The sequence below is a fragment of the Nerophis ophidion genome, linkage group LG03 (genome assembly GCF_033978795.1).
Source record: "Nerophis ophidion isolate RoL-2023_Sa linkage group LG03, RoL_Noph_v1.0, whole genome shotgun sequence".
In the NCBI taxonomy this organism is placed as follows: Eukaryota; Metazoa; Chordata; class Actinopteri; order Syngnathiformes; family Syngnathidae; genus Nerophis; species Nerophis ophidion.
In genome coordinates, this window is record NC_084613.1 from 5632023 (window position 1) to 5657288 (window position 25266).

At 42.5% G+C, this 25266-nt stretch overlaps 1 protein-coding gene across 1 annotated transcript in view; it reads left to right on the plus strand.

The window, feature by feature from the left end:
- ppil4 (peptidylprolyl isomerase (cyclophilin)-like 4) overlaps window positions 1-21352 on the plus strand; it is a 47189-nt gene extending 25837 nt beyond the window's left edge. Inside the window, exons 10-13 of the mRNA XM_061894088.1 lie at window positions 9694-9805; window positions 9874-9970; window positions 10226-10355; window positions 20729-21352. Of these exons, the coding sequence (XP_061750072.1) occupies window positions 9694-9805; window positions 9874-9970; window positions 10226-10355; window positions 20729-20911 (522 nt within the window). The 3' untranslated portion in view covers window positions 20912-21352. The remainder of the gene's footprint in view (window positions 1-9693; window positions 9806-9873; window positions 9971-10225; window positions 10356-20728) is intronic.
- Window positions 21353-25266: the final 3914 nt, after the last annotated feature.

The window sequence follows — 25266 nt, forward strand, 5'->3', positions numbered from 1 at the left end:
TGACAAAGGACAGCCTTGGCGGAGTCCAACCCTCACTGGAAATGTGTCCGACTTACTGCCAGCAATGCGGACCAAGCTCTGACCCTGATCATACAGGGAGCGGACCCCCACAATAAGACAGTCCGATACCCCGTACTCTCTGAACACTCCCCACAGGACTTCCCAAGGGACACGGTCGGAATGCCTTCTCCAAGTCCACAAAGCACATGTAGACTGGTTGGGCAAACTCCCATGGACCCTCAAGAACCCTGCCGAGAGTATAGAGCTGGTCCACAGTTCCACGACCAGGACGAAAACCACACTGTTCCTCCGGAATCCGGCGTAGCCTCCTCTCCAGTACACCTGAATAAACCTTACCGGGAAGGCTGAGGAGTGGGAACCCACCATAGTTGGAACACACCCTCCGGTCCCCCTTCTGTAGATACAAACTAACATAAAATGAGTAGAATGTTTAAAAGTAGGGTTTGAGTCTCCGTGTAATTATTCCATAAAAAAATACCATCCATCCATCCATTTTATACCGTTTATTCCCTTTTGGGGTGGCGGGGGGGCGTTGGCGCCTAGCTCAGCTACAATCGGGCGGAAGGCGGCGTACACCCTGGACAAGTCGCCACCTCATCGCAGGGCCAACACAGATAGACAGACAACATTCACACACTAGGGACCATTTAGTGTTGCCAATCAACCTATCCCCAGGTGCATGTCTTTGGAAGTGGGAGGGGCCTATCCCCAGGTGCATGTCTTTGGAAGTGGGAGGGGCCTATCCCCAGGTGCATGTCTTTGGAGGTGGGAGGGGCCTATCCCCAGGTGCATGTCTTTGGAGGTGGGAGGGGCCTATCCCCAGGTGCATGTCTTTGGAAGTGGGAGGAAGCCGGAGTACCCGGAGAGAACCCACGCATCCACGGGGAGAACATGCAAACTCCACACAGAAAGATCCCGAGCCTGGGATTTAACCCAGGACTGCAGGACCTTCGTATTGTGAGGCAGACGCACTAACCCCTCTGCCACCGTGAAAAAAACACCAATTACTTTAAAACAGAAAGTGCACTTTTGTCAATAAATTTGTCGCAAAAAGAATAGTTTGGACTTACAGCAATTAGTGAATGTTGTTATGCAAACATTACAAGGTAGAATACAATATATGAACAAGCTATTAACATTTAATGATCAATTATCCCTGGCAATTAAATGACACTGCACACAATCCCGCATTCTTTACAGCAAGGTACGTTACCGCCTAACGCAAGCAGCAGGCGCTGTGTCGTAATTTTTATAACACTGCAGCAACATTCTTCCCCCTGACATACTCCATGTATGGCTAACGTTGTTAATGTAATAATTTTAATGTGTCTCAATTGATGCTCACAACCTTAACTGATTTGCAATTAGTATATTTTAAAACTGCGCTTCTGTTGGACACGTGTTGGCCTGACATTGGTGGTCTGAGAGGGGAGGCTGCAGTTAATACCCATTGTCGGCTTGAGTTGCCCTGGCAATGTGCGCTTTATTGGAGTGACAAGCAGCGCTTCGAGATGCCAGTCCCAACAAGTGCTGCTGGCACAGCTTGCACCAACAATTCATCAATGCCTTAAAGCAGGGGTCTCAAACATGCGGGCCAATCGCGGCCTGCGAGGTGTTATTATGCGGCCCGCGCTTGTATATGACAATTTAATGTTGGTGCGGCCCGCGAGTTTAATATGATCGGCGCTTGATAGGTCATGCTTGCCAACGTCCCCAATTTTCCCGGGAAGCCCCTGTCAATTTTTACCAGATCAATAATATTCAGGGAGTGCCATAATGGCACTGCCTTTAGCGCCCCCTACATCCTAAACTGACAGCGTGCAAGCCCAGTTGTATGTTGCATCTGGCCATGTTAGACGAACGTGTGTTATTGCAAGATATATTTGATCAACAGCTACACACGTCACACTGAGGGTGGCCGTAAAAAAACCTTTTAACACTGTTACAAATATGTGCCAGACTGTGAACCCACACCAAACAAGAATGACAAACACATTTGGGGAGAACATCCACATCGTAACACAACATATACACTCCAGAACAATTACCCAGAATCTCATGCAGACCTAACTCTTCCGGGCTACAATATACACACCCCTGATACCACCAATCCCCCTACACCCCCACTCTCCCTACTTGCGTCGGTTGAGGTGTTATTATGCGGCCCGCGCTTTTATATGACAATTTAATGTTGGTGCGGCCCGCGATTTTAATATGATCGGCGCTTGACAGGTCATGCTTGCCAACGTCCCCAATTTTCCCGGGAAGCCCCTGTCAATTTTTACCAGATCAATAATATTCAGGGAGTGCCTTTAGCGCCCCCTACATCCTAAACTGACAGCGTGCAAGCCCAGTTGTATGTTGCATCTGGCCATGTTAGACGAACGTGTGTTATTGCAAGATATATTTGATCAACAGCTACACACGTCACACTGAGGGTGGCCGTAAAAAAAACTTTTAACACTGTTACAAATATGTGCCAGACTGTGAACTCACACCAAACAAGAATGACAAACAAATTTGGGGAGAACATCCGCATCGTAACACAACATATACACTCCAGAACAATTACCCAGAATCTCATGCAGACCTAACTCTTCCGGGCTACAATATACACACCCCTGGTACCACCCTCCCCCACACCCCCACTCTCCCTACTTGCGTCGGTTGAGGTGTTATTATGCGGCCCGCACTTTTATATGACAATTTAATGTTGGTGCGGCCCGCGAGTTTAATATGATCGGCGCTTGACAGGTCATGCTTGCCAACGTCCCCAATTTTCCCGGGAAGCCCCTGTCAATTTTTACCAGATCAATAATATTCAGGGAGTGCCTTTAGCGCCCCCTACATCCTAAACTGACAGCGTGCAAGCCCAGTTGCATGTTGCATCTGGCCATGTTAGACGAACGTGTGTTATTGCAAGATATATTTGATCAACAGCTACACACGTCACACTGAGGGTGGCCGTAAAAAAAACTTTTAACACTGTTACAAATATGTGCCAGACTGTGAACCCACACCAAACAAGAATGACAAACACATTTGGGGAGAACATCCGCATCGTAACACAACATAAACACACCAGAACAATTACCCAGAATCTCATGCAGACCTAACTCTTCCTGGCTACAATATACACACCCCTGCTACCACCAATCCCCCACACCCCCACTCTCCCTACTTGCGTCGGTTGAGGTGTTATTATGCGGCCCGCACTTTTATATGACAATTTAATGTTGGTACGGCCCGCGAGTTTAATATGATCGGCGCTTGATAGGTCATGCTTTCCAACGTCCCCAATTTTCCCGGGAAGCCCCTGTCAATTTTTACCAGATCAATAATATTCAGGGAGTGCCTTTAGCGCCCCCTACATCCTAAACTGACAGCGTGCAAGCCCAGTTGTATGTTGAATCTGGCCATGTTAGACGAACGTGTGTTATTGCAAGATATGTTTGATCAACAGCTACACACGTCACACTAAGGGTGGCCGTAAAAAAAACTTTTAACACTGTTACAAATATGTGCCAGACTGTGAACCCACACCAAACAAGAATGACAAACACATTTCGGGAGAACATCCGCATCGTAACACAACATATACACACCAGAACAATTACCCAGAATCTCATGCAGACCTAACTCTTCCCGGCTACAATATCCACACCCCTGCTACCACCAATCCCCTACACCCCCACTCTCCCTACTTGCGTCGGTTGAGGTGTTATTATGCGGCCCGCACTTTTATATGACAATTTAATGTTGGTGCGGCCCGCGAGTTTAATATGATCGGCGCTTGACAGGTCATGCTTGCCAACGTCCCCAATTTTCCCGGGAAGCCCCTGTCAATTTTTACCAGATCAATAATATTCAGGGAGTGCCATAATGGCATTGCCTTTAGCGCCCCCTACATCCTAAACTGACAGCGTGCAAGCCCAGTTGCATGTTGCATCTGGCCATGTTAGACGAACGTGTGTTATTGCAAGATACATTTGATCAACAGCTACACACGTCACACTAAGGGTGGCCGTAAAAAAAACTTTTAACACTGTTACAAATATGTGCCAGACTGTGAACCCACACCAAACAAGAATGACAAACACATTTGGGGAGAACATCCGCATCGTAACACAACATATACACACCAGAACAATTACCCAGAATCTCATGCAGACCTAACTCTTCCGGGCTACAATATACACACCCCTGCTACCACCAATCCCCCACACCCCCACTCTCCCTACTTGCGTCGGTTGAGGTGTTATTCTGCGGCCCGCACTTTTATATGACAATTTAATGTTGGTGCGGCCCGCGAGTTTAATGTGATTGGCGCTTGACAGGTCATGCTTGCCAACGTCCCCAATTTTCCCGGGAAGCCCCTGTCAATTTTTACCAGATCAATAATATTCAGGGAGTGCCTTTAGCGCCCCCTACATCCTAAACTGACAGCGTGCAAGCCCAGTTGCATGTTGCATCTGGCCATGTTAGACGAACGTGTGTTATTGCAAGATATGTTTGATCAACAGCTACACACGTCACACTGAGGGTGGCCGTAAAAAAAACTTTTAACACTGTTACAAATATGTGCCAGACTGTGAACCCACACCAAACAAGAATGACAAACACATTTCGGGAGAACATCCACATCGTAACACAACATATACACTCCAGAACAATTACCCAGAATCTCATGCAGACCTAACTCTTCCGGGCTACAATATACACACCCCTGATACCACCAATCCCCCACACCCCCACTCTCCCTACTTGCGTCGGTTGAGGTGTTATTATGCGGCCCGCGCTTTTATATGACAATTTAATGTTGGTGCGGCCCGCGAGTTTAATATGATCGGCGCTTGACAGGTCATGCTTGCCAACGTCCCTAATTTTCCCGGGAAGCCCCTGTCAATTTTTACCAGATCAATAATATTCAGGGAGTGCCTTTAGCGCCCCCTACATCCTAAACTGACAGCGTGCAAGCCCAGTTGCATGTTGCATCTGGCCATTTTAGACGAACGTGTGTTATTGCAAGATATATTTGATCAACAGCTACACACGTCACACTAAGGGTGGCCGTAAAAAAAACTTTTAACACTGTTACAAATATGTGCCAGACTGTGAACCCACACCAAACAATAATGACAAACACATTTCGGGAGAACATCCGCATCGTAACACAACATAAACACACCAGAACAATTACCCAGAATCTCATGCAGACCTAACTCTTCCGGGCTACAATATACACACCCCTTCTACCACCAATCCCCCACACCCCCACTCTCCCTACTTGCGTCGGTTGAGGTGTTATTATGCGGCCCGCGCTTTTATATGACAATTTAATGTTGGTGCGGCCCGCGATTTTAATATGATCGGCGCTTGACAGGTCATGCTTGCCAACGTCCCCAATTTTCCCGGGAAGCCCCTGTCAATTTTTACCAGATCAATAATATTCCGGGAGTGCCATAATGGCACTGCCTTTAGCGCCCCCTACATCCTAAACTGACAGCGTGCAAGCCCAGTTGTATGTTGCATCTGGCCATGTTAGACGAACGTGTGTTATTGCAAGATATATTTGATCAACAGCTACACACGTCACACTGAGGGTGGCCGTAAAAAAAAACTTTTAACACTGTTACAAATATGTGCCAGACTGTGAACCCACACCAAACAAGAATGACAAACACATTTCGGGAGAACATCCGCATCGTAACACAACATATACACACCAGAACAATTACCCAGAATCTCATGCAGACCTAACTCTTCCGGGCTACAATATACACACCCCTGCTACCACCAATCCCCTACACCCCCACGCTCCCTACTTGCGTCGGTTGAGGTGTTGTATATTGTAGCCCTGCAAGGTGTTCTGGGTATTTTTTCTCTTGTGTTTAAGTTGTGTTAGGGTGCGGAAATTCTCCCAAAAAGGGTTTGTCATTCTGGTTTGGGGGGGGGCAGAGGCGTGCTTGGGGCGGGGGGCTTGGTTAAGAGGGGAGGAGTATAATTCATCAACTCGAGTATTCCATATATATTTCATACATCAATCAATGTTTACTTATATAGCCCTAAATCACTAGTGTCTCAAAGGGCTGCACAAACCACAACACAAACCACTACGACATCCTCGGTAGGCCCACATAAGGGCAAGGAAGACTCACAATATGTATGAAATACTCGACTTTCAGTGAATTCTAGCTATATATATTTATTTTATTATATATATAAATAAAAAAAATAGTTGAATTTCCAACGGCACATATCAAATACACAGTAATAAAAACACAGTTGTTCTACTAACTGTACTGTGCTTGCTGGTTACTAAAAAAAAAAAACACTTACCTTTCACTATTTGAGTAAAATTTGTTCTGCCATTTGCGTATTGGCGAGCGATCTCCGAATCTGGGAACATATCCTTCACGGATTTGTTGTAGACATCCACAAATGAGAACGGGATGTTGCTTCCAGCTATCAGCATAGCCATCTTTGTCTCAGCATTAGTTACACCATCGGGTCTCCATTTGGCGAGGTGGCCCACAATACTGGGTTGTGAACGATGCTGCGCTGCGGATGCTTTGTGCTTCGTTGACCGTTCATGGCTGAGTATATCCGTTCGGCCGCCGAGTTAAATGGAGAAGTCTGTTCTACAAAATTTACAGGCAACATACCCCTTCCCCTTCAAACTCTCCTGGATAAACTGAAATCCTTGTTTCCAATCGTTCTGGAACTTGCAAGCGTATTTCTTCATTTTGCTCGTCGACCGTGTAATATATTGGGTTGAAGTCAATAACCAGGCGACGTGATGAAGTTACGTCTCTTTACTGTGGGCTTCAGAACAGACTCCCTAATGCATGTTCCTCGACTGCACTTAAATGTAGAATATATTTACATTCTATTCTATGTACAGTAGATGGCAGTGTTGTCCTGTTTAAGAGGGTCACAACCTTGCTGAGTCAGGTTCTCATGGAGCTGGAGGGGGCGTGGCCTCCAGCTCCGCCTGAATTTCGGGAGATTTTCAGGAGAAATTTTGTCCCGGGAGGTTTTCGGGAGAGCTGCTGAATTTTGGGAGTCTCCCGGAAATTCCGGGAGGGTTTGCAAGTAGGGATGCACCGATTAATCGGTAACCGAATATATTCGGCCGAATATGGCAAAAAAAGCCACTTTCAGCCTTCGGTGGAATGAGTTAAATGCAAGGCCGAATAGTGGCGTGCGACGCAATTTTTTGACGCAATCAACCAACGTGCGGTGACGTTGTAACCAGGCGCCTTCGGAAAAATGTCAGCAGTGTGGAGATATTTTAAAGTGTCGGAAAGTCAATCAATCAATCAATGTTTACTTATATAGCCCTAAATCACTGGTGTCTCAAAGGGCTGCACAAACCACCACGACATCCTCGGTAGGCCCACATAAGGGCAAGGAAAACTCACACCCAGTGGGACATCGGTGACGATGACTATGAGAACCTTAGAGAGGAGGAAAGCAATGGATGTCGAGCGGGTCTAACATGATACTGTGAAAGTTCAATCCACCTACGGGAGTATCGTAACTTTGGAAGCGGTGATACCCCTGACAAGCACTAGGTCTATCGTATTACCGTTGCAATCCGTGGGTTCATTTATTATTTGTGTGAGACCACAGCTATCAATTACAGTGTGGAGCGCTACGCACGGTGGGTCCGATGGGGTATTCATATGGATATTAAAGTCCCCCATTATGATTATATTATCGGCGTGTGTCACTAGATCAGCAACGAACTCTGAGAATTCATTGATAAAGTCCGAATAGGGCCCTGGGGGGCGGTAGATAGCAGCCAGGTGTAGAGGCAGCGGTGTGACAGACCTCATAGTAAGTACCTCAAACGATTTATATTTATTATTTATGTTAGGACTAAGGTTAAAGTTTTCGTTGTATATTAGTGCGACCCCCCCACCCCTTTTAAGGGGACGGGCAATATGCGCATGTGTAAAGTTAGGAGGACATGCCTCATTTAGCGCAAAAAAGTCGTTTGGTTTAAGCCAGGTTTCGCTGAGACCGATGACGTTAAGATTGTTGTCTCTGATAATATCATTAACTAATAACGTTTTGGGAGACAATGATCTTATGTTTAAAAAACCTATATTATATAAAGTGACAAAAGTATTGCAGTTTGCAACGAATGTTCAGCCAAACTGCCTCGAGGAACTGCCTCGTGGCCGACGTCTTTGAGAGGACGAAAAAGTCTGCGACTGACAGTGCCAAAGCAAACGGACTTACAAAGAAGGTAATGGAGTTTATGGCTTTGGATGATCAACCGTTTAGTGTTGTGGAGGACATTGGCTTTCGGAGACTCATGGAGCACATTGAACCCCGTTACACGATACCGAGCAGACGGTATTTCTCTGCTGTGTGCTGTTTACATTATTAGCCTGTTGTGTAGGCCGCCTGTATAAGTGTATGAGGTTACAAGCACACACTTATTTGAGATTTACTTGAGCCTTCTGTTTACATTATTAGCCTTTTTGTGTAGGCTACCTGTATAAGTGTATGAGGTTACAAGCACACACTTAATTGAGATTTAATGGGGCCTCTGTTTACATTATTAGCATATCTACTGTGGCTAAGCAGACTTGCCAAAGGGACAATAATTCATTTGTTGTGGGTTTATCCACTTTAAGGCACTTTATTTATTTTTGGAATGCATGTTTTGTTTGAAGGCCTAATATAAATGAAAAACTTGTTGCTTTTGTTGAAAAGCAAACGCTACTGGAATATTAAAAAAATGTCAATATTCAATAAAAATGTACTTTATTTAAAAAAACATGTCTAAAAATGTATTGTAGGCTTTTTATGCAAAATAAAAAAAAATTGTGAAAAACTGCATTCATTATTTTCGGTATTCGGCCTTCGGCCAAGCTTTTAAATTTTATTCGGCTTCGGCCACAAATTTTCATTTCGGTGCATCCCTATTTGCAAGTATGCACTCTGGACAAGTCGCCACCTCATCGCAGGGCCAACACAGATAGACAGACAACATTCACACTCACATTCACAGTATCATGTTAGACCCGCTCGACATCCATTGCTTTCGGTCCCCTAGAGAGGGGGGGGTTGCCCACATCTGAGGTCCTCTCCAAGGTTTCTCATAGTCAGCATTGTCACTGGCGTCCCACTGGATGTGAATTCTCCCTGCCCACTGGGTGTGAGTTTTCCTTGCCCTTTTGTGGGTTCTTCCGAGGATGTTGTAGTCGTAATGATTTGTGCAGTCCTTTGAGACATTTGTGATTTGGGGCTATATAAATAAACATTGATTGATTGATTGATTCACACACTAGGGCCAATTTTGTGTTGCCAATCAGCCTATCCCCAGGTGCATGTCTTTAGAGGTGGGAGGAAGCCGGAGTACTTGGAGGGAACCCACGCATTCACGGGGAGGACATGCAGACTCCACCCAGAAAGATCCCGAGCCCGGGATTGAACCCAGCACTACTCAGGACCTTCGTATTGTGAGACAGACTCACTAACCCCTCTGCCACCACTTATATAAGACTTTTAATTTGTTGCGGCTCCAGACAGATTTTTAGAAATATTTTTAGGCTCTTTCAACATTTTGGGTTGCCGAGTCTGTTGTCCAATATTCCTCTTGATTTTTCTCCTGGTTGATCATTTGTGTTTGTTCTCCCCTGGTCGTCTTGACAGCAAGAAGACTGCGAAAAGGCCTATTTCAAGATGGACAACGTGCTCATCGATGACCGACGCATCCACGTGGACTTCAGCCAGTCCGTGGCGAAAATAAAATGGAAAGGAAAAGGTGGGCGAGCCGCCTTGTGGTCAGTCCTGAGAGTGTCTGGTAATGGGCGACAATCATGTGTGTTTCAGGTGGGAAATACACCAAGGAAGACTTCAAGGCCTACGAGAATGACTTGGAGAAGCGATCCAAACTGGCTCTGAAAGACCAAGTCAAACCTAAACAAGAGTATCCTCACAACTATGACCTGAGATCCACTCTGGCAGAACCTCCTGTACAACCATAAAGTGTTCATGGCTTTTTATCTTTACTAATCTTTCGCACCACAAGAGAGCAAAACCATCCCCTCTCTAGATGATAAATTCTTTGGACCTCAGGCTGAAACTGTCCTATCTACATCTGTCAGCATGAACTGATGATGTCCACAAACAGTCTTCTGGTATGACACTGCTCTCCTCCATTGTTCCATAACCCCTCCAACAGTTCCAGATATGATCTGCTGGTGGAGGACGAGGAGGGGACGGGCCTCCCGCACGCCGAGAAAAAACACAAAGAGAAGAGGCATCGTTATTCAGACGACGAGGAAGAGAGCAGGAAGTCTAAAAAACACAAGGTATGGCGACTCTTTTAAACTCTACCTGACAAACGATAAGGAGAACCTATCAACTTAAAAAAGAACACCATGTCACCAACTGTTTACATTTACAAAATCTATTTTATTTAGCAACATATGAAGTCCAACATCTAGTACATAGTTTCAAACATGCATTGACTATGACAAAAATCACTCTTTGCGGGTGATCCAGTGCAGAATGTTCATTAAACACCCAATAGGATGTTAGATTGACATTGTTATCACCAGGAAGGATGAGATCACCTACCTAGGTTCCATTTTAGAGGCTAATCTTTCCTGTGATAAAATGGCAACCAAGGTGATCAAAAAGGTCAACCAAAGAACGAGATTCCTCTACAGAATCTCCTCTCTGGTCAACAAAAGCACCTTGAGGATTCTAGCGGGAACTCTCATTCAACCCTTCTTCGATTACGCTTGCACCTCCTGGTACCCCTCAAATCTAGACTCCAAACATCCCAGAATAAGCTAATCCGGTTACTTTTAGACCTCCACCCCAGATCACACCTCAATCCAACCCACTTCTCCAAAGTGGGCTGGCTCAGGGTGGAGGACAGAGTAAAACAACTTGCACTGAGCCTAGTCTATAAAATCCGCTACACCTCCTTGATACCGAAGTACATGTCAAACTAGTGCCAGAACGTAAATGACCGCCATAACCACAACACCAGGGGGAGCTCCACAAACCACGTTAAACCCAGATTTCGATCTAACAAAGGTCTTAACTCATTCTCTTTCTACGCCACATCAATGTGGAATGCACTCCCAACAGGTATAAAAGTAAGTGCATCTCTATATTCCTTCAAAAGCGCTCTAAAACAACACCTCCAGGCAACTTCAACACTTTACTAATACCCTCCTCCATTCACATCCCATCTCCCCGGATTATAAACAACTCTAATGTACTTCTAATGTATATACTTGTACTTATGCTATGTGAACTCACTATGTTCTCTGCTGGCTGTACATATCCTACTAAATAAGACCTACACTGTTTCAATGTCCACATTTCTCTGTTGATGCAATTGATGACTGAAGTTCTGATATCAACCAAAGCTCCTCATCCCACCCCCCGGATTGTAAATAATGTAAATAATTCAATGTACATACTATGATGATTAACTTGTGTGATGACTGTATTATGTTGATAGTATATATTTGTACCATGAATTGATTAACGTGGACCCCGACTTAAACAAGTTGAAAAACTTATTGGGGTGTTACCATTTAGTGGTCGATTGTACGGAATATGTACTGTACTGTGCAATCTACTAATAAAAGTATCAATCAATCAATCAATCAATCTAATAATAGTAGCAGTGGTGATGTTTGCGCATAAACATGCTATAAGTGAAGTGAATTATATTTATATAGCGCTTTTCTATAGTGACTCAAAGCGCTTTTACATTGTGAAACCCAATAGCTAAGTCAGTTAAATTTTTAAAGTTAAAGTACCAATGATTGTCACACACACACCAGGTGAGGTGAAATTATTCTCTGCATTTGACCCATCACCCTTGATCACCCCCTGGGAGGTGAGGGGAGCAGTGGGCAGCAGCAGTGCCGCGCCCGGGAATCATTTATGGCAGGGGCGCTCACACTTTTTCTGCAGGTGAGCTACTTTTCAATTGACCAAGTCGAGGAGATCTACCTCATTCCTATTTATAATTTTATATTTATTTATTTATTTATGAAAGAGACATTTTTGTTAACAAGTTAATGGTGTTTAATGATAATACAAGCATGTTTAACACACATAGATTCCTTTTTTTCATGAAGACAAGAATATAAGTTGGTGTATTACCTGATTCTGATGACTTGCATTGATTGGAATTAGACAGTGGTGCTCATAACGTCCGCATTTTCAAATGGAGGAAAAAAAAAAGTCCTCCTTTCTGTCCAATACCACATGAAAGTGGTTGGATTTGGCATCTCATTTGTCCAACTTGCATACTCGTTTTTAAACACTTAGTTATGAGAGTAGCATATGTGTGTGGCCCTTTAATGTCTGGCGGCAGGTGAGTGACGTCAGTGACTGTGCGGGTGGGCAAGCAAGTGAGAAAGCGGTCGCTGAGGGCGGGGGAGAAATACATTGGCATCAAACTCCGTAGCTTGCTAGCTTGTGCACGCTAGCTTTCTGAGACTCTTATTTTGTTAGCACAGGCAGGATGAAACAGTTCTTTTATGGTGAAGACAGGAACTGTGCAGTCGGTCTTTAGAGTTTTGACAGTAGGTACGGAGTCTCTAGAAATAAAATGTGTTTCTCTGCGTCCGCCCTGTTAGTGACTTTTTTCTTAAATATGAGCTCGCAGCAGCCAGCGTCATCTCACAAGATCCTCGGGTGCCGAGAATGTCAAACAACTGACGAAAGTGAAGTCTTGGTATGATTGATGATTGCTCATTTTTATGTCTATTTTTTAATGCCTGGCTTGAGATCGACTGACACACCCTCCGAGATCGACCAGTCGATCGCGATCGACGTAATGCCCACCCCTGCTTTATGGTGATTTAACTCCAACCCTTAAAGGGGAACATTATCAGCAGACCTATGCAAGCGTCAATATATACCTTGATGGTGCAGAAAAAAGACCATATATTTTTTTAACCGATTTCCGAACTCTAAATGGGTGAATTTTGGCGAATTAAACGCCTTTCTGTTTATCGCGCTTGAGGCGATGACGTCAGAATGTGACGTCACCGAGGTAACACACCCGCCATTTTCATATTCAACACATTACAAACACCGGGTCTCAGCTCTGTTATTTTCCGATTTTTCGACTATTTTTTGGAACCTTGGAGACATCATGCCTCGTCGGTGTGTTGTCGGAGGGTGTAACAACACTAACAGGGAGGGATTCAAGTTGCACCACTGGCAAGAAATCTGCCGCCAGACCCCCATTGAATGTGCCAGAGTGTCTCCACATTTTACCGGTGATGCTAAGGCAGACATGGCACAGAGATGTATGGATAACCTGCAGATGCATTTGCAATGATAGTCAACGAAATCACACAGGTGAATTTTGTTGATGTTGACAGCAAGCTAATCGATGCTAACATGCTATTTACCGGCAGTGTTAAAGCAGACATGGCACAGAGATGTATGGATAACCTGTAGATGCATTTGCAACTATATTACGTTTCCTTCCACCCACATTTAATGCAAAACAAACACTTACCAATCGACAGATTTAAGTTGCTCCAGTGTCACAAGATGCGAAAGTCCTGATCGTTTGGTCCGCACATTTTACCGGCGATGCTAACGCAGCTATTCGGCCATGCTATGGCTATGAATAGCGTCAATAGCTATTCGCTCAATAGCTTTAGTTTCTTCTTCAATACTTTCATACTCCAACCATCTGTTTCAATACATGCGTAATCTGTTGAATCGCTTAAGTCGCTGAAATCCGAGTTTGAATCCGAGCTAATGTCGCTATATCTTGCTGTGGTTTTCCCATTGTTTGTTTACATTAGCAGCACTGTATGACGTCACAGGGAAATGGATAGTGGTTTCGAAGATAGCGAAAATAAGGCACTTTAAAGCTTATTTAGGGATATTCCAAGACCGGTAAAATTCTGAAAAAAAATACAACAAGCCACTGGGAACTGATTTTTATTGTTTTTAACCCTTTTGAAATTGTGATAATGTTCCCTTTTAATGCTGAGTGCCTAGCAGGGAGGTAATGGGTCCCATTTTTATAGTCTTTGGTATGACTGAGCCGGGATTTGAACTCACGACCTACTGATCTCAGGGCGGACATTCTACACACTAGGCCACTGAGTAGGTTTAAAGCAGTGTGGGTGGCACTTGGAGCAAGAACACAACGGCAGTGACTAGGATGGAACCCTCAAGTTGCTGGCACGGCCACTACCAACCAAGCTATACTGCCCAATATATATAAGCAATTCAGTGTAAGTCAGGGGTGTTCAATTTTATCAGCACATTGCTGGTTTTAGAGCAGAGGAGCATGTTCGGCAGCGCGCGCGCACAGTGTACTTACAGGCAGACACCGTGTGTAGCCAGAAAAGGGAGAATGGACTCATTTGGGTCTAAAAAATAAAGATAAAGGTGAAGTTATAACACTGAATGGATGCATTTTTGTCCATTAGTGAGTTTCTTATAAGTAACCTTATCACTGGAGGATGAAAAGTAGCTAAACATGCTTCACTACAACAACTAGGCAACAAGAGAAGTATCCTACATTTCTTCTTTGTAAAGTAATTCTGAACAGCCGATATTGGCATCTACATCAACTTTATGATTTGCCTGAGAATCTGGACAGGACAACACAAAAAAAAAAGCCTGGATCCCCCGGGAAGAGCTAGACGAAGTGGCTGGGGAGAGGGAAGTCTGGGCTTCCCTGCTTAGGCTGTTGCCCCCGCGACCCGACCTCGGATAAGCGGAAGAAGATGGATGGATGGCACTTCACTACACACCTTAGCTCACCGTCTTCAGAAAGTAAACAAATGCCATGGGTGGATCTACACCTGAGATCCACTGTAATGATACCAAGTACAATAGCGTATCTGTTCGATACTACTATGATTACATCTATATTTTATTGCGTCATTTTTTTTTAAAATTCATATTTAGTTTATAAAGTCAGTAAATACGTCCCTGGACCAATGAGGTCTTTGAATATGACCAATGTATGGTCCTGTAACTACTTGGTATCGGATCGATACCTGAATGTGTGGTATCATCCAAAACTAATGTAAAGTTTTGAAGAAGAGAAGAATAAGGGATTATTACATTTTTACAGAAGTGTAGATAGAACATTTTAAAAGAGAAAATAAGCAGATGTTAACATTAAATGAACAAGTGGATTAATAATCCATTTTTACAGTTTGTCCTTTATAAAATAATAGGTGTATAAATAACACAATATGTTACTGCAGACTAATTAGGAGTCTTTGTTTGTTTATTTACTACTAAAAGACAAGTTGTCTAGTTTGTTCAACACATTTATTTAAGGACTAAATGACAATAATAAACATGTTTCATGTATTCAATGTTTACATTTTTTGTGGTGCCCTTTATTTAGAAAACTATCGAAATACATTTTAGTACTGGTACCAAATAAGTCCAATTAAAGGCATAGCTGTATATTGGTTACAAACAGTACATTGCAGGCAGACAAACTTTACACTTTACTTTGTTGGTCCAAAGCTAATGAGGGTTTTGTAAAAATGTGCCTTGTCAGATTTTGCAGACTGGTCTTATATCTGAACAGCGACATCTGCTGGATTTCCCTAAAAGGTGCAAGCAAGCTGTTGTACCGAAGAGATTGAAGAACAATCCTTGACCCCGAACGAGTGATGAGTTGAAGTAACTGGCGGACAATAAGGGGAGTGAAAAATAAGAAAAAATATCACTAAAATGAAATAATGCAGCAAATGCAAGAAGTTATAAAAGAGTCCAAAAAATACTTGGGGCATAAATAACTTGTATAGACTCAGAGCAGCAAAGAACTACTGTAATATGTAGGAATTGTATTATTACTGTCAAACCAAATACATGTACCATAGCGACTGTATATATAGAACATAGATTATGTACAGTGACGTGTTTAGTTACATAACCACTATATATTTATTGATGGATACTTTTATTAGTAGATTCATATTCCGTACAATTGACAACTAAATGTTAACACCCCAATTATTTACAATCCGGGGGGTGGAATGAGGAGCTTTGGTTGATATCAGTACTTCAGTCATCAACAATTTGCATCAACAGAGAAAAGGACATTGAAACAGTGTAGGTCTTACTTAGTAGGATATGTACAGCCAGCAGAGAACATAGCATAAAAACAAGTATATTCATTAGAAATACATTCGGGTATTTACATTAGGTTATTTACAATCAGGGGAGGAGGGTATTAGTAAAGGGTTGAAGTTGCCTGGAGGTGTTGTGGTGCATGTACAGTAGATGGCAGTATTGTGCTGTTTAAGAGTGTCACAACATTGCTGTTTACGGCAGACGAACTGCTTTACGGTAGACGAAAACGTGACTGCTGTTGTTGTGTGTTGTTACCGCGCTGGGAGGACGTTAATGAAACTGCCTAACAATAAATGGGTTGTACTTGTATAGCGCTTTTCTACCTTCAAGGTACTCAAAGCGCTTTGACATTACTTCCACATTTACCCATTCACACACACATTCACACACTGATGGAGGGAGCTGCCATGCAAGGCGCCAACCAGCACCCATCAGGAGCAAGGGTGAAGTGTCTTGCTCAGGACACAACGGACGTGACGAGGTTGGTACTAGGTGGGATTTGAACCAGGGAACCTCAGGTTGCGCACGGCCACTCTCCCACTGCGCCATACGTCCCTGATAATAAACAATAAACCCATATAAGAAACCAAGAACTCGCCCTTGATCATTCTACAGTTATAACGTCATTGGGTAGACACCAAGTAGTTACAAAATCATACATTGGTCATATTCAGAGTCCTCATGTGTCCAGGGACCTATTTACTGACAATAGGAATTAAAAAAACAAAAAAAGATTTTTTCGAGGATAAAAATGATTGATGTATTCATAGTAGTATCGACTAGATACGCTCCTGAACTTGGTATCATTACAGCAGATGCCAGGTGTAGATCCACCCATGGCATTTGTTTACATTGTGAGCTATTGTATCCTCCTACGGTGTATAGTGAAGCATGTTTCGCTATTCCACCTCCTCCAGTGATAACAATACTTGTAAGAAACATACTTTATTTGTCGCCATGGAGACCAGGATTATTGATTTAGAAGTAGCTAAAACACTGTGGATGGATGTTAGCCGCATGTGTGAAAGCAGCTCTTCCTGAGGGTGATTCAGTGTTTTAACTTCACCTTTATCTAAAATGAGTCCATTCTCCCTTTTCTGTCTCCACCCTGTGTCTGCTTGTGTGTACTCTGTGTGTGTGTGTGTGTGTGTGTGTGCTGGTAAAAGCAGCAATGTCATGACGTGAGGAGGCAGCGTCCTGGCCAGGAAGTGGTAGTTTTCAAAGAGATGTGTTTCAATAGTCGTTTTAGAGCGGTTTTGAAGGAATATAGAGATGCACTTACTTTTCCACCTGTTGGGAGTGCATTCCACATTGATGTGGCGTGGACAGAGAATGAGTTAAGACCTTTGTTGGATCGGAATCTGGGTTTAACGTGGTTTGTGGAGCTCCCCCTGGTGTTGTGGTTATGGCGGTCATTTACGTTCTGGCACTAGTTTGATTTGTACTTCGGTATCAGGGAGGTGTAGCGCATTTTATAGACTAGGCTCAGTGCAAGTTGTTTTACTCTGTTGTCCACCCTGAGAGTGAGGTGTGATCTGGGGTGGAGGACTAGCTTGTTCTGGTATGTTTGGAGTCTAGATTTGAGGGTTTTGGAGGTGCTGGGGTACCATGAGGTGCAAGCGTGATCGAAAAAGGGTTGAATGAGAGTTCCCGCTAGAATCTTCAAGGTGCTTTTGTTGACCAGAGAGGAGATTCTGTAGAGGAATCTCGTTCTTGGGTTGACCTTTTTGATTACCTTGGTTGCCATTTTATCACAGGAAAGATTAGCCCAAACATTGATTTTATACAATAAAAGATTTAGTTACATAACCACTATATATGAAACGTAGATTATATACAATGAAGTGTTTAGTTACATAACCTCTGTATATGCAAGATAGATTATATACAGATATCCTTTACACATTGATGGCAGTTTTTGATGCAGTACCGCCTGAGGGATCAAAGGTCCGTAATATCATCGCTTACGTGCAGTGATTTCTCCAGATTCTCTGAACCTTTTTGATGATTTTACAGACCGTAGATGGTAAAATCCCTAAATTCCTTGCAATAGCTCGTTGAGAAATGTTGTTCTAAAACTGTTCGACAATTTGCTTACAAAGTGGTGACCCTCACCCCATCCTTGTTTGTGAATGACTTAGCATTTCATGGAAGCCGCTTTTATACCCAATCATGGCACCCACCTGTTCCCAATTAGCCTGCACACCTGTGGGATGTTCCAAATAAGTGTTTGATGAGCATTCCTCAACTTTATCAGTATTTATCGCCACCTTTCCCAACTTCTTTGTCACGTGTTGCTGGCATCAAATTTCAAAGTTAATGATTATTTGCATGTTTATCAGTTTGAACATCAAATATGTTGTCTTTGTAGCATATTCAACTGAATATGGGTTGAAAAGGATTTGCAAATCATTGTATTCTGTTTATATTTACATCTAACACAATTTCCCAACTCATATGGAAACGGGGTTTGTAGAGGATAGATTATATACAGTGAAGTGTTTAGTTACATAACCTCTGTATATGCAAGATAGATTATATACCGATATCCTTTACACATTGATGTCAGTTTTTGATGCAGTACCGCCTGAGGGATCAAAGGTCCGTAATATCATCGCTTACGTGCAGTCATTTCTCCAGATTCTCTGAACCTTTTTGATGATTTTACAGACCGTAGATGGTAAAATCCCTAAATTCCTTGCAATAGCTCGTTGAGAAATGTTGTTCTAAAACTGTTCGACAATTTGCTTACAAAGTGGTGACCCTCACCCCATCCTTGTTTGTGAATGACTTAGCATTTCATGGAAGCTGCTTTTATACCCAATCATGGCACCCACCTGTTCCCAATTAGCCTGCACACCTGTGGGATGTTCCAAATAAGTGTTTGATGAGCATTCCTCAACTTTATCGGTATTTATTGCCACCTTTCCCAACTTCTTTGTCACGTGTTGCTGGCATCAAATTTCAAAGTTAATGGTTATTTGCATGTTTATGAGTTTGAACATCAAATATGTTGTCTTTGTAGCATATTCAACTGAATATGGGTTGAAAATGATTTGCAAATCATTGTATTCTGTTTATATTTACATCTAACACAATTTCCCAACTCATATGGAAACGGGGTTTGTAGAGGATAGATTATATACAGTGAAGTGTTTAGTTACATAACCTCTGTATATGCAAGATAGATTATATACCGATATCCTTTACACATTGATGTCAGTTTTTGATGCAGTACCGCCTGAGGGATTAAAGGTCCGTAATATCATCGCTTACGTGCAGTCATTTCTCCAGATTCTCTGAACCTTTTTGATGATTTTACGGACCGTAGATGGTAAAATCCCTAAATTCCTTGCAATAGCTCGTTGAGAAATGTTGTTCTAAAACTGTTCGACAATTTGCTTACAAAGTGGTGACCCTCACCCCATCCTTGTTTGTGAATGACTTAGCATTTCATGGAAGCTGCTTTTATACCCAATCATGGCACCCACCTGTTCCCAATTAGCCTGCACACCTGTGGGATGTTCCCAATAAGTGTTTGATGAGCATTCCTCAACTTTATCAGTATTTATCGCCACCTTTCCCAACTTCTTTGTCGCGTGTTGCTGGCATCAAATTTCAAAGTTAATGATTATTTGCATGTTTATCAGTTTGAACATCAAATATGTTGTCTTTGTAGCATATTCAACTGAATATGGGTTGAAAAGGATTTGCAAATCATTGTATTCTGTTTATATTTACATCTAACACAATTTCCCAACTCATATGGAAACGGGGTTTGTAGAGGATAGATTATATACAGTGAAGTGTTTAGTTTCATAACCTCTGTATATGCAAGATAGATTATATACAGATATCCTTTACACATTGATGTCGGTTTTTGATGCAGTACCGCCTGAGGGATCAAAGGTCCGTAATATCATCGCTTACGTGCAGTGATTTCTCCAGATTCTCTGAACCTTTTTGATGATTTTACAGACCGTAGATGGTAAAATCCCTAAATTCCTTGCAATAGCTCGTTGAGAAATGTTGTTCTAAAACTGTTCGACAATTTGCTTACAAAGTGGTGACCCTCACCCCATCCTTGTTTGTGAATGACTTAGCATTTCATGGAAGCTGCTTTTATACCCAATCATGGCACCCACCTGTTCCCAATTAGCCTGCACACCTGTGGGATGTTCCAAATAAGTGTTTGATGAGCATTCCTCAACTTTTTCAGTATTTATCTCCACCTTTCCCAACTTCTTTGTCGCGTGTTGCTGGCATCAAATTTCAAAGTTAATGGTTATTTGCATGTTTATGAGTTTGAACATCAAATATGTTGTCTTTGTAGCATATTCAACTGAATATGGGTTGAAAGGGATTTGCAAATCATTGTATTCTGTTTATATTTACATCTAACACAATTTCCCAACTCATATGGAAACGGGGTTTCTCGAAGATAGATTATATACAGTGAAGTGTTTAGCTATATAACCACTGTATATAGAAGTGAAGTGTTCACTGCATATTGTGTAATATCCCCTGACTGTTCCCTCTCCTTCTCATCATACTCTGCCTTCTCCCGCCTCTCCAGGACAGCCGGCGAGACACCAAGACCTCTCGCCAGCGTTCACGTTCACGTTCCCGCTCCAGAGACCGGGACCACAAGCACAAGGCTTGGGACAAGTATGGGAGGGAAGGCCGAGAGCGAAGTCACAGGAGTCGCAGTCGCTCGCCCAGGAAGAGTAAGGACAAAGAGAGAAGCAGGTACAGGTGAAGGACAGGACCATAGCAGCCTTCCTGCAAGGTCAGTTGGTCCTGAAGTCAGTGATGCTGGACAAAATGGCCTCCAGGAGGTTTTGAGGGGCTTGAGTTCAGGTTTTTAGGCAAGTATAATTCATGTCCATGAGCCCGAGCCACCTGACAACGCCACATTTTGCAATAACATTCTTCACACCTGAGTTTTTATTCGAATCATGTGAGGAAAATATGACAAGTTATTGCCCATCTCATGTTGCAAGTGAGGGAAAACCCATGGTCCTCTTCTCCCAACTTCATGATTGTTTCCTGGGCCTGATGTGTCACACATCTACTTTATTCAATCTTTTTAGCCCGAGCGAGTTCTGAATACTCCAATGTGCAGATTTATGTTTGGAAATTCCATCAAATTGACAATTTCAATGAAATGTTGTACACATATTAAATAGACCGATAGATATCTCTGTCTCTTTTTTTCTCTTTTGCTCAATAAAGTTTAGACTTTAATTACATTTTCTTTAATAAGGGGAGTTTTTGACAGTCAATTAGCTTGATTTTAAATGATGATTCGAATTGTTACTAAAAAAAATAAATGTCAAGTCATGTGCTAAAACTGTTTGTGGTATTTTTGGTAAGTTATTTATATTTACTATTTTGTAGACGTGCCATACCTTTGCAAATGGCCTTTAAGGTATGCATCCAACAATAAGGTTATCTACAAATCCCTCTACGACCTGGCTCTTTAAATAACAAGTACTGTTTCTATGTTTGTTTAAATAATCAATATACTGTATATTTATCTTATATAGGTATATATGTGTGTGTATATGTACAGTGGGGCACAGAAGTATTTAATCAGCCACCGATTGTGCAAGTTCTCCCACTTCAAAGGATGAAAGAGGTCTGTAATTTTCATCATAGGTACACTTCAACTGTGAGAGACAGAATGTGAAGAAAAAATCCAGGAATTCACATTGTAGGAATTTTAAAGAAGTATTTGGTGGAAAATAAGTATTTGATCAAAAACAAAAATTCAACTCAATACTTTGTAATATAAGCTTTGTTGGCAATAACAGAGGTCAAAACGATTACTATAGGTCTTTACCAGGTTTGCACACACACAGTAGCTGGTATTTTGGCCCATTCCTCTATGGAGTTCTTCTCGAGAGCAGTGATGTTTTGGGGCAACACAGACTTTCAACTCCCTCCACAGATTTTCTATGGGGTTGAGGTCTGGAGACTGGCTAGGCCACTCCAGGACTTTCAAATGCATCTTACGGACCCACTCCTTCGTTGCCCGGGCGGTGTGTTTGGGATCATTGTCATGCCGGAAGACCCAGCCACGTTTCATCTTCAAAGCTCTCACTGATGGAAGGAGGTTTTGGCTCAAAATCTCACGATACATGGCCCCATTCATTCTTTCCTTAACACGGATCAATCGTCCTGTCCCCTTAGCAGAAAAAACAGCCCCAAAGCATGATGTTTCCACCCCCATGCTTCACAGTAGGTGTGGTGTTCTTGGGATGCAACTCAGTATTCTTCTTTCTCCAAACACGACCAGTTGAGTTTATACCAAAATTCTCCCATGTGCTCTCTGGCAAACTTCAGACGGACTTAAGCAGGGGGACACTTCTGGCACTGCAGGATTTGATTCCCTGTCGGCGTAGTGTGTTACTGATGGTAACCTTTGTTACTTTGGTCCCAGCTCTCTGCAGGTCATTCACCCGTGTGGTTCTGGGATTTTTGCTCACCGTTTTCATGATCATTCTGACCCCACGGGATGAGATCTTGCCTGGAGCCCCAGATCGAGGAGATTATCAGTGGTCTTGTATGTCTTCCGTTTTCTGATACTTGCTCCCACAGTCGATTTTTTTTATACAGATACTGAGTTCAAACAGGTTCTATTAATACTGGAGGACAGAAGAGCTTCTTAAAGAAGAAGTTACAGGGGTTAAGAGCCAGAGTTCTTCCTTGTTTGAAATGACCAAATACTTATTTTCCACCATAATTTACAAATAAATTCTTTAAAATTCCTGGATTTTTTTCCCCACATTCTGTCTCTCACAGTTGAAGTGTACCTATGATGAAAATTACAGACCTCTGTCATCCTTTGAAGTGGGAGAACTTGCACAATCGCTGGCTGACTAAATACTTTTTTGCCCCACTGTATGTATGTATTAGGGCTGGGAATCTTTGGGTGTCCCACGATTCGATTCAATGTCGATTCTTGGGGTCGCGATTCGATTCTAAATCGATTTTTTTTTTTTTTTTTTAAATTCTCGATTCGAAAACGATATTTTTCCGTTTCAAATCGATTCTGTATTCATTCAATACATACATTTCAGCAGGATCTACCCCAGTCTGTGTGACATGCTAGCAGAGTAGTAGATGTAAAAAAAAAAAGCTTTTACAATTTTAAAGGACAATGTTTTATCAACTGAGTGCAATAATGTAAATTTGTTTTAACTATTACACCAGGGGTGCCCATTACACCGATCGCGAGCTACCAGTCGACCGCGAGGGGTGTGTCAGTCGATCTCGAGCCAGGCTTTTAAAAAAAATAGACCTAAAAATGAGTGATCATCATTCTTCACCAAGACGTCACTTAAATGACATTCACGGTACCGGAGGGTCTTGTGAGATGACGCTGGCTGCTGCAAGATCATTATTATGAAAATATGACCGAGAGGAAGGCGAGAAACACTTTTTATTTCAACAGACTCTCGTGCCGTCCCTTCCGTCAAAACTCTAAATTCCGACTGCACATTTCCTATCTTCACAATAAAAGCCCTGCTTCACGCTGCCTGCGCTAACTAAATACAGAGTCTCGGAAAACTGGCGTGCACAAGCGATCCCTCAGAAAGCTGGCGTGCACATCACTTGTGCATGCCAGCTTTCCGAGACTCTTATTTTATTAGCGCAGGCAGCATGAAGCAGGGCTTTTATTGTGAAGATAGGAAATTATGTGCAGTCGGCCTTTAGAGTTTTGACGGAAGGGACGGCGCGAAAGTCTGTTGAAATAAAAAGTGTTTCTCGCCTTCCTCTCTGTCATTTTTTCATAATAATGAACTGGCAGCAGCCAGCGTCATCTCACAAGACCCTCGGGTGCCGTGAATGTCAATCAAGCAAGCTACGGAATTTGCCGCCAATGTTTTTCTTGTAAAGTGTATGGAAGCTGGATGAATTAGATGCCAAAAACCAACCACTTTCATGTGGTATTGTACAGAAAGGACAACTTTTTTTCCCCTCCATTTGAAAATGTGGGCGTTATCATCATTACTGTCTGATTCCAATCAATGCAAGTCATCAGAATCAGGTAATACACCAACTTATATTCTTGTCTTGGTGAAAGAAAGACATCTATATGTGTTACACATGCTTGTATTATCATTAAACACATTTAACTTGTTTACAAAAATGTCTCTTTCATAAATAAATAAATATAAATGATATATATAAATGAGGTAGATCCCCTCGAGTTGGTCAATTGAAAAGTAGCTCGCCTGCAGAAAAAGTGTGGGCACCCCTGTATTACACGAACCAAAAATCTGACCTATTTTATCTTTGTGAAAACATTGGACACAGTGTGTTGTCCAGCTTATGATATGCCATGCAAGTGTAAGCCACTGTGACACTATTGTTCTTTTTTTTATAAATGTCTAATGATAATGTCAATGAGGGATTTTTAATCACTGCTATGCTGAAATTATAACTAATATTGATACTGTTGTTGATAATCATTTTTGGTTTGTTCTGTGTGGTGTTTGTGTCTCCTCTCAATTGCTCTGTTTATTGCAGTTGCTGGGTCAGGTTTGGTTTTGGAATTGGATTGCATTGTTATGGTATTTCTGTGTATTTTTTTGTTGGATTGATTAAAAAAAATGTTTTAAAAATAAATTTAAAAAAAGTCCATCCATCCATCATCTGCTTATCCGAGGTCAGGTCGCGGGGGCAGCAGCCTAAGCAGGGAAACCCAGACTTCCCTCTCCCCAGCCACTTCGTCTAGCTCTTCCCGGGGGATCCCGAGGCGTTCCCAGGCCAGCCGGGAGACATAGTCTTACCAATTTAAAAAAAAATGAGAATCTATTCTGAATTGCACAACGTGAGAATCGTGATTCAATTTCGAATCAATTTTTTTGTCTAGCTCCCTCCTATCTTGCCGATTGTATTGTACCATATGTCCCGGCAAGAAATCTGCCTTCAAAGGACTCCGGCTTATTAGTGATTCCTAGAGCCCAAAAAAAGTCTGCGGGCTATAGAGCGTTTTCCGTTCGGGCTCCAGTACTCTGGAATGCCCTCCCGGTAACAGTTCGAGATGCTACCTCAGTAGAAGCATTTAAGTCTCACCTTAAAACTCATTTATATACTCTAGCC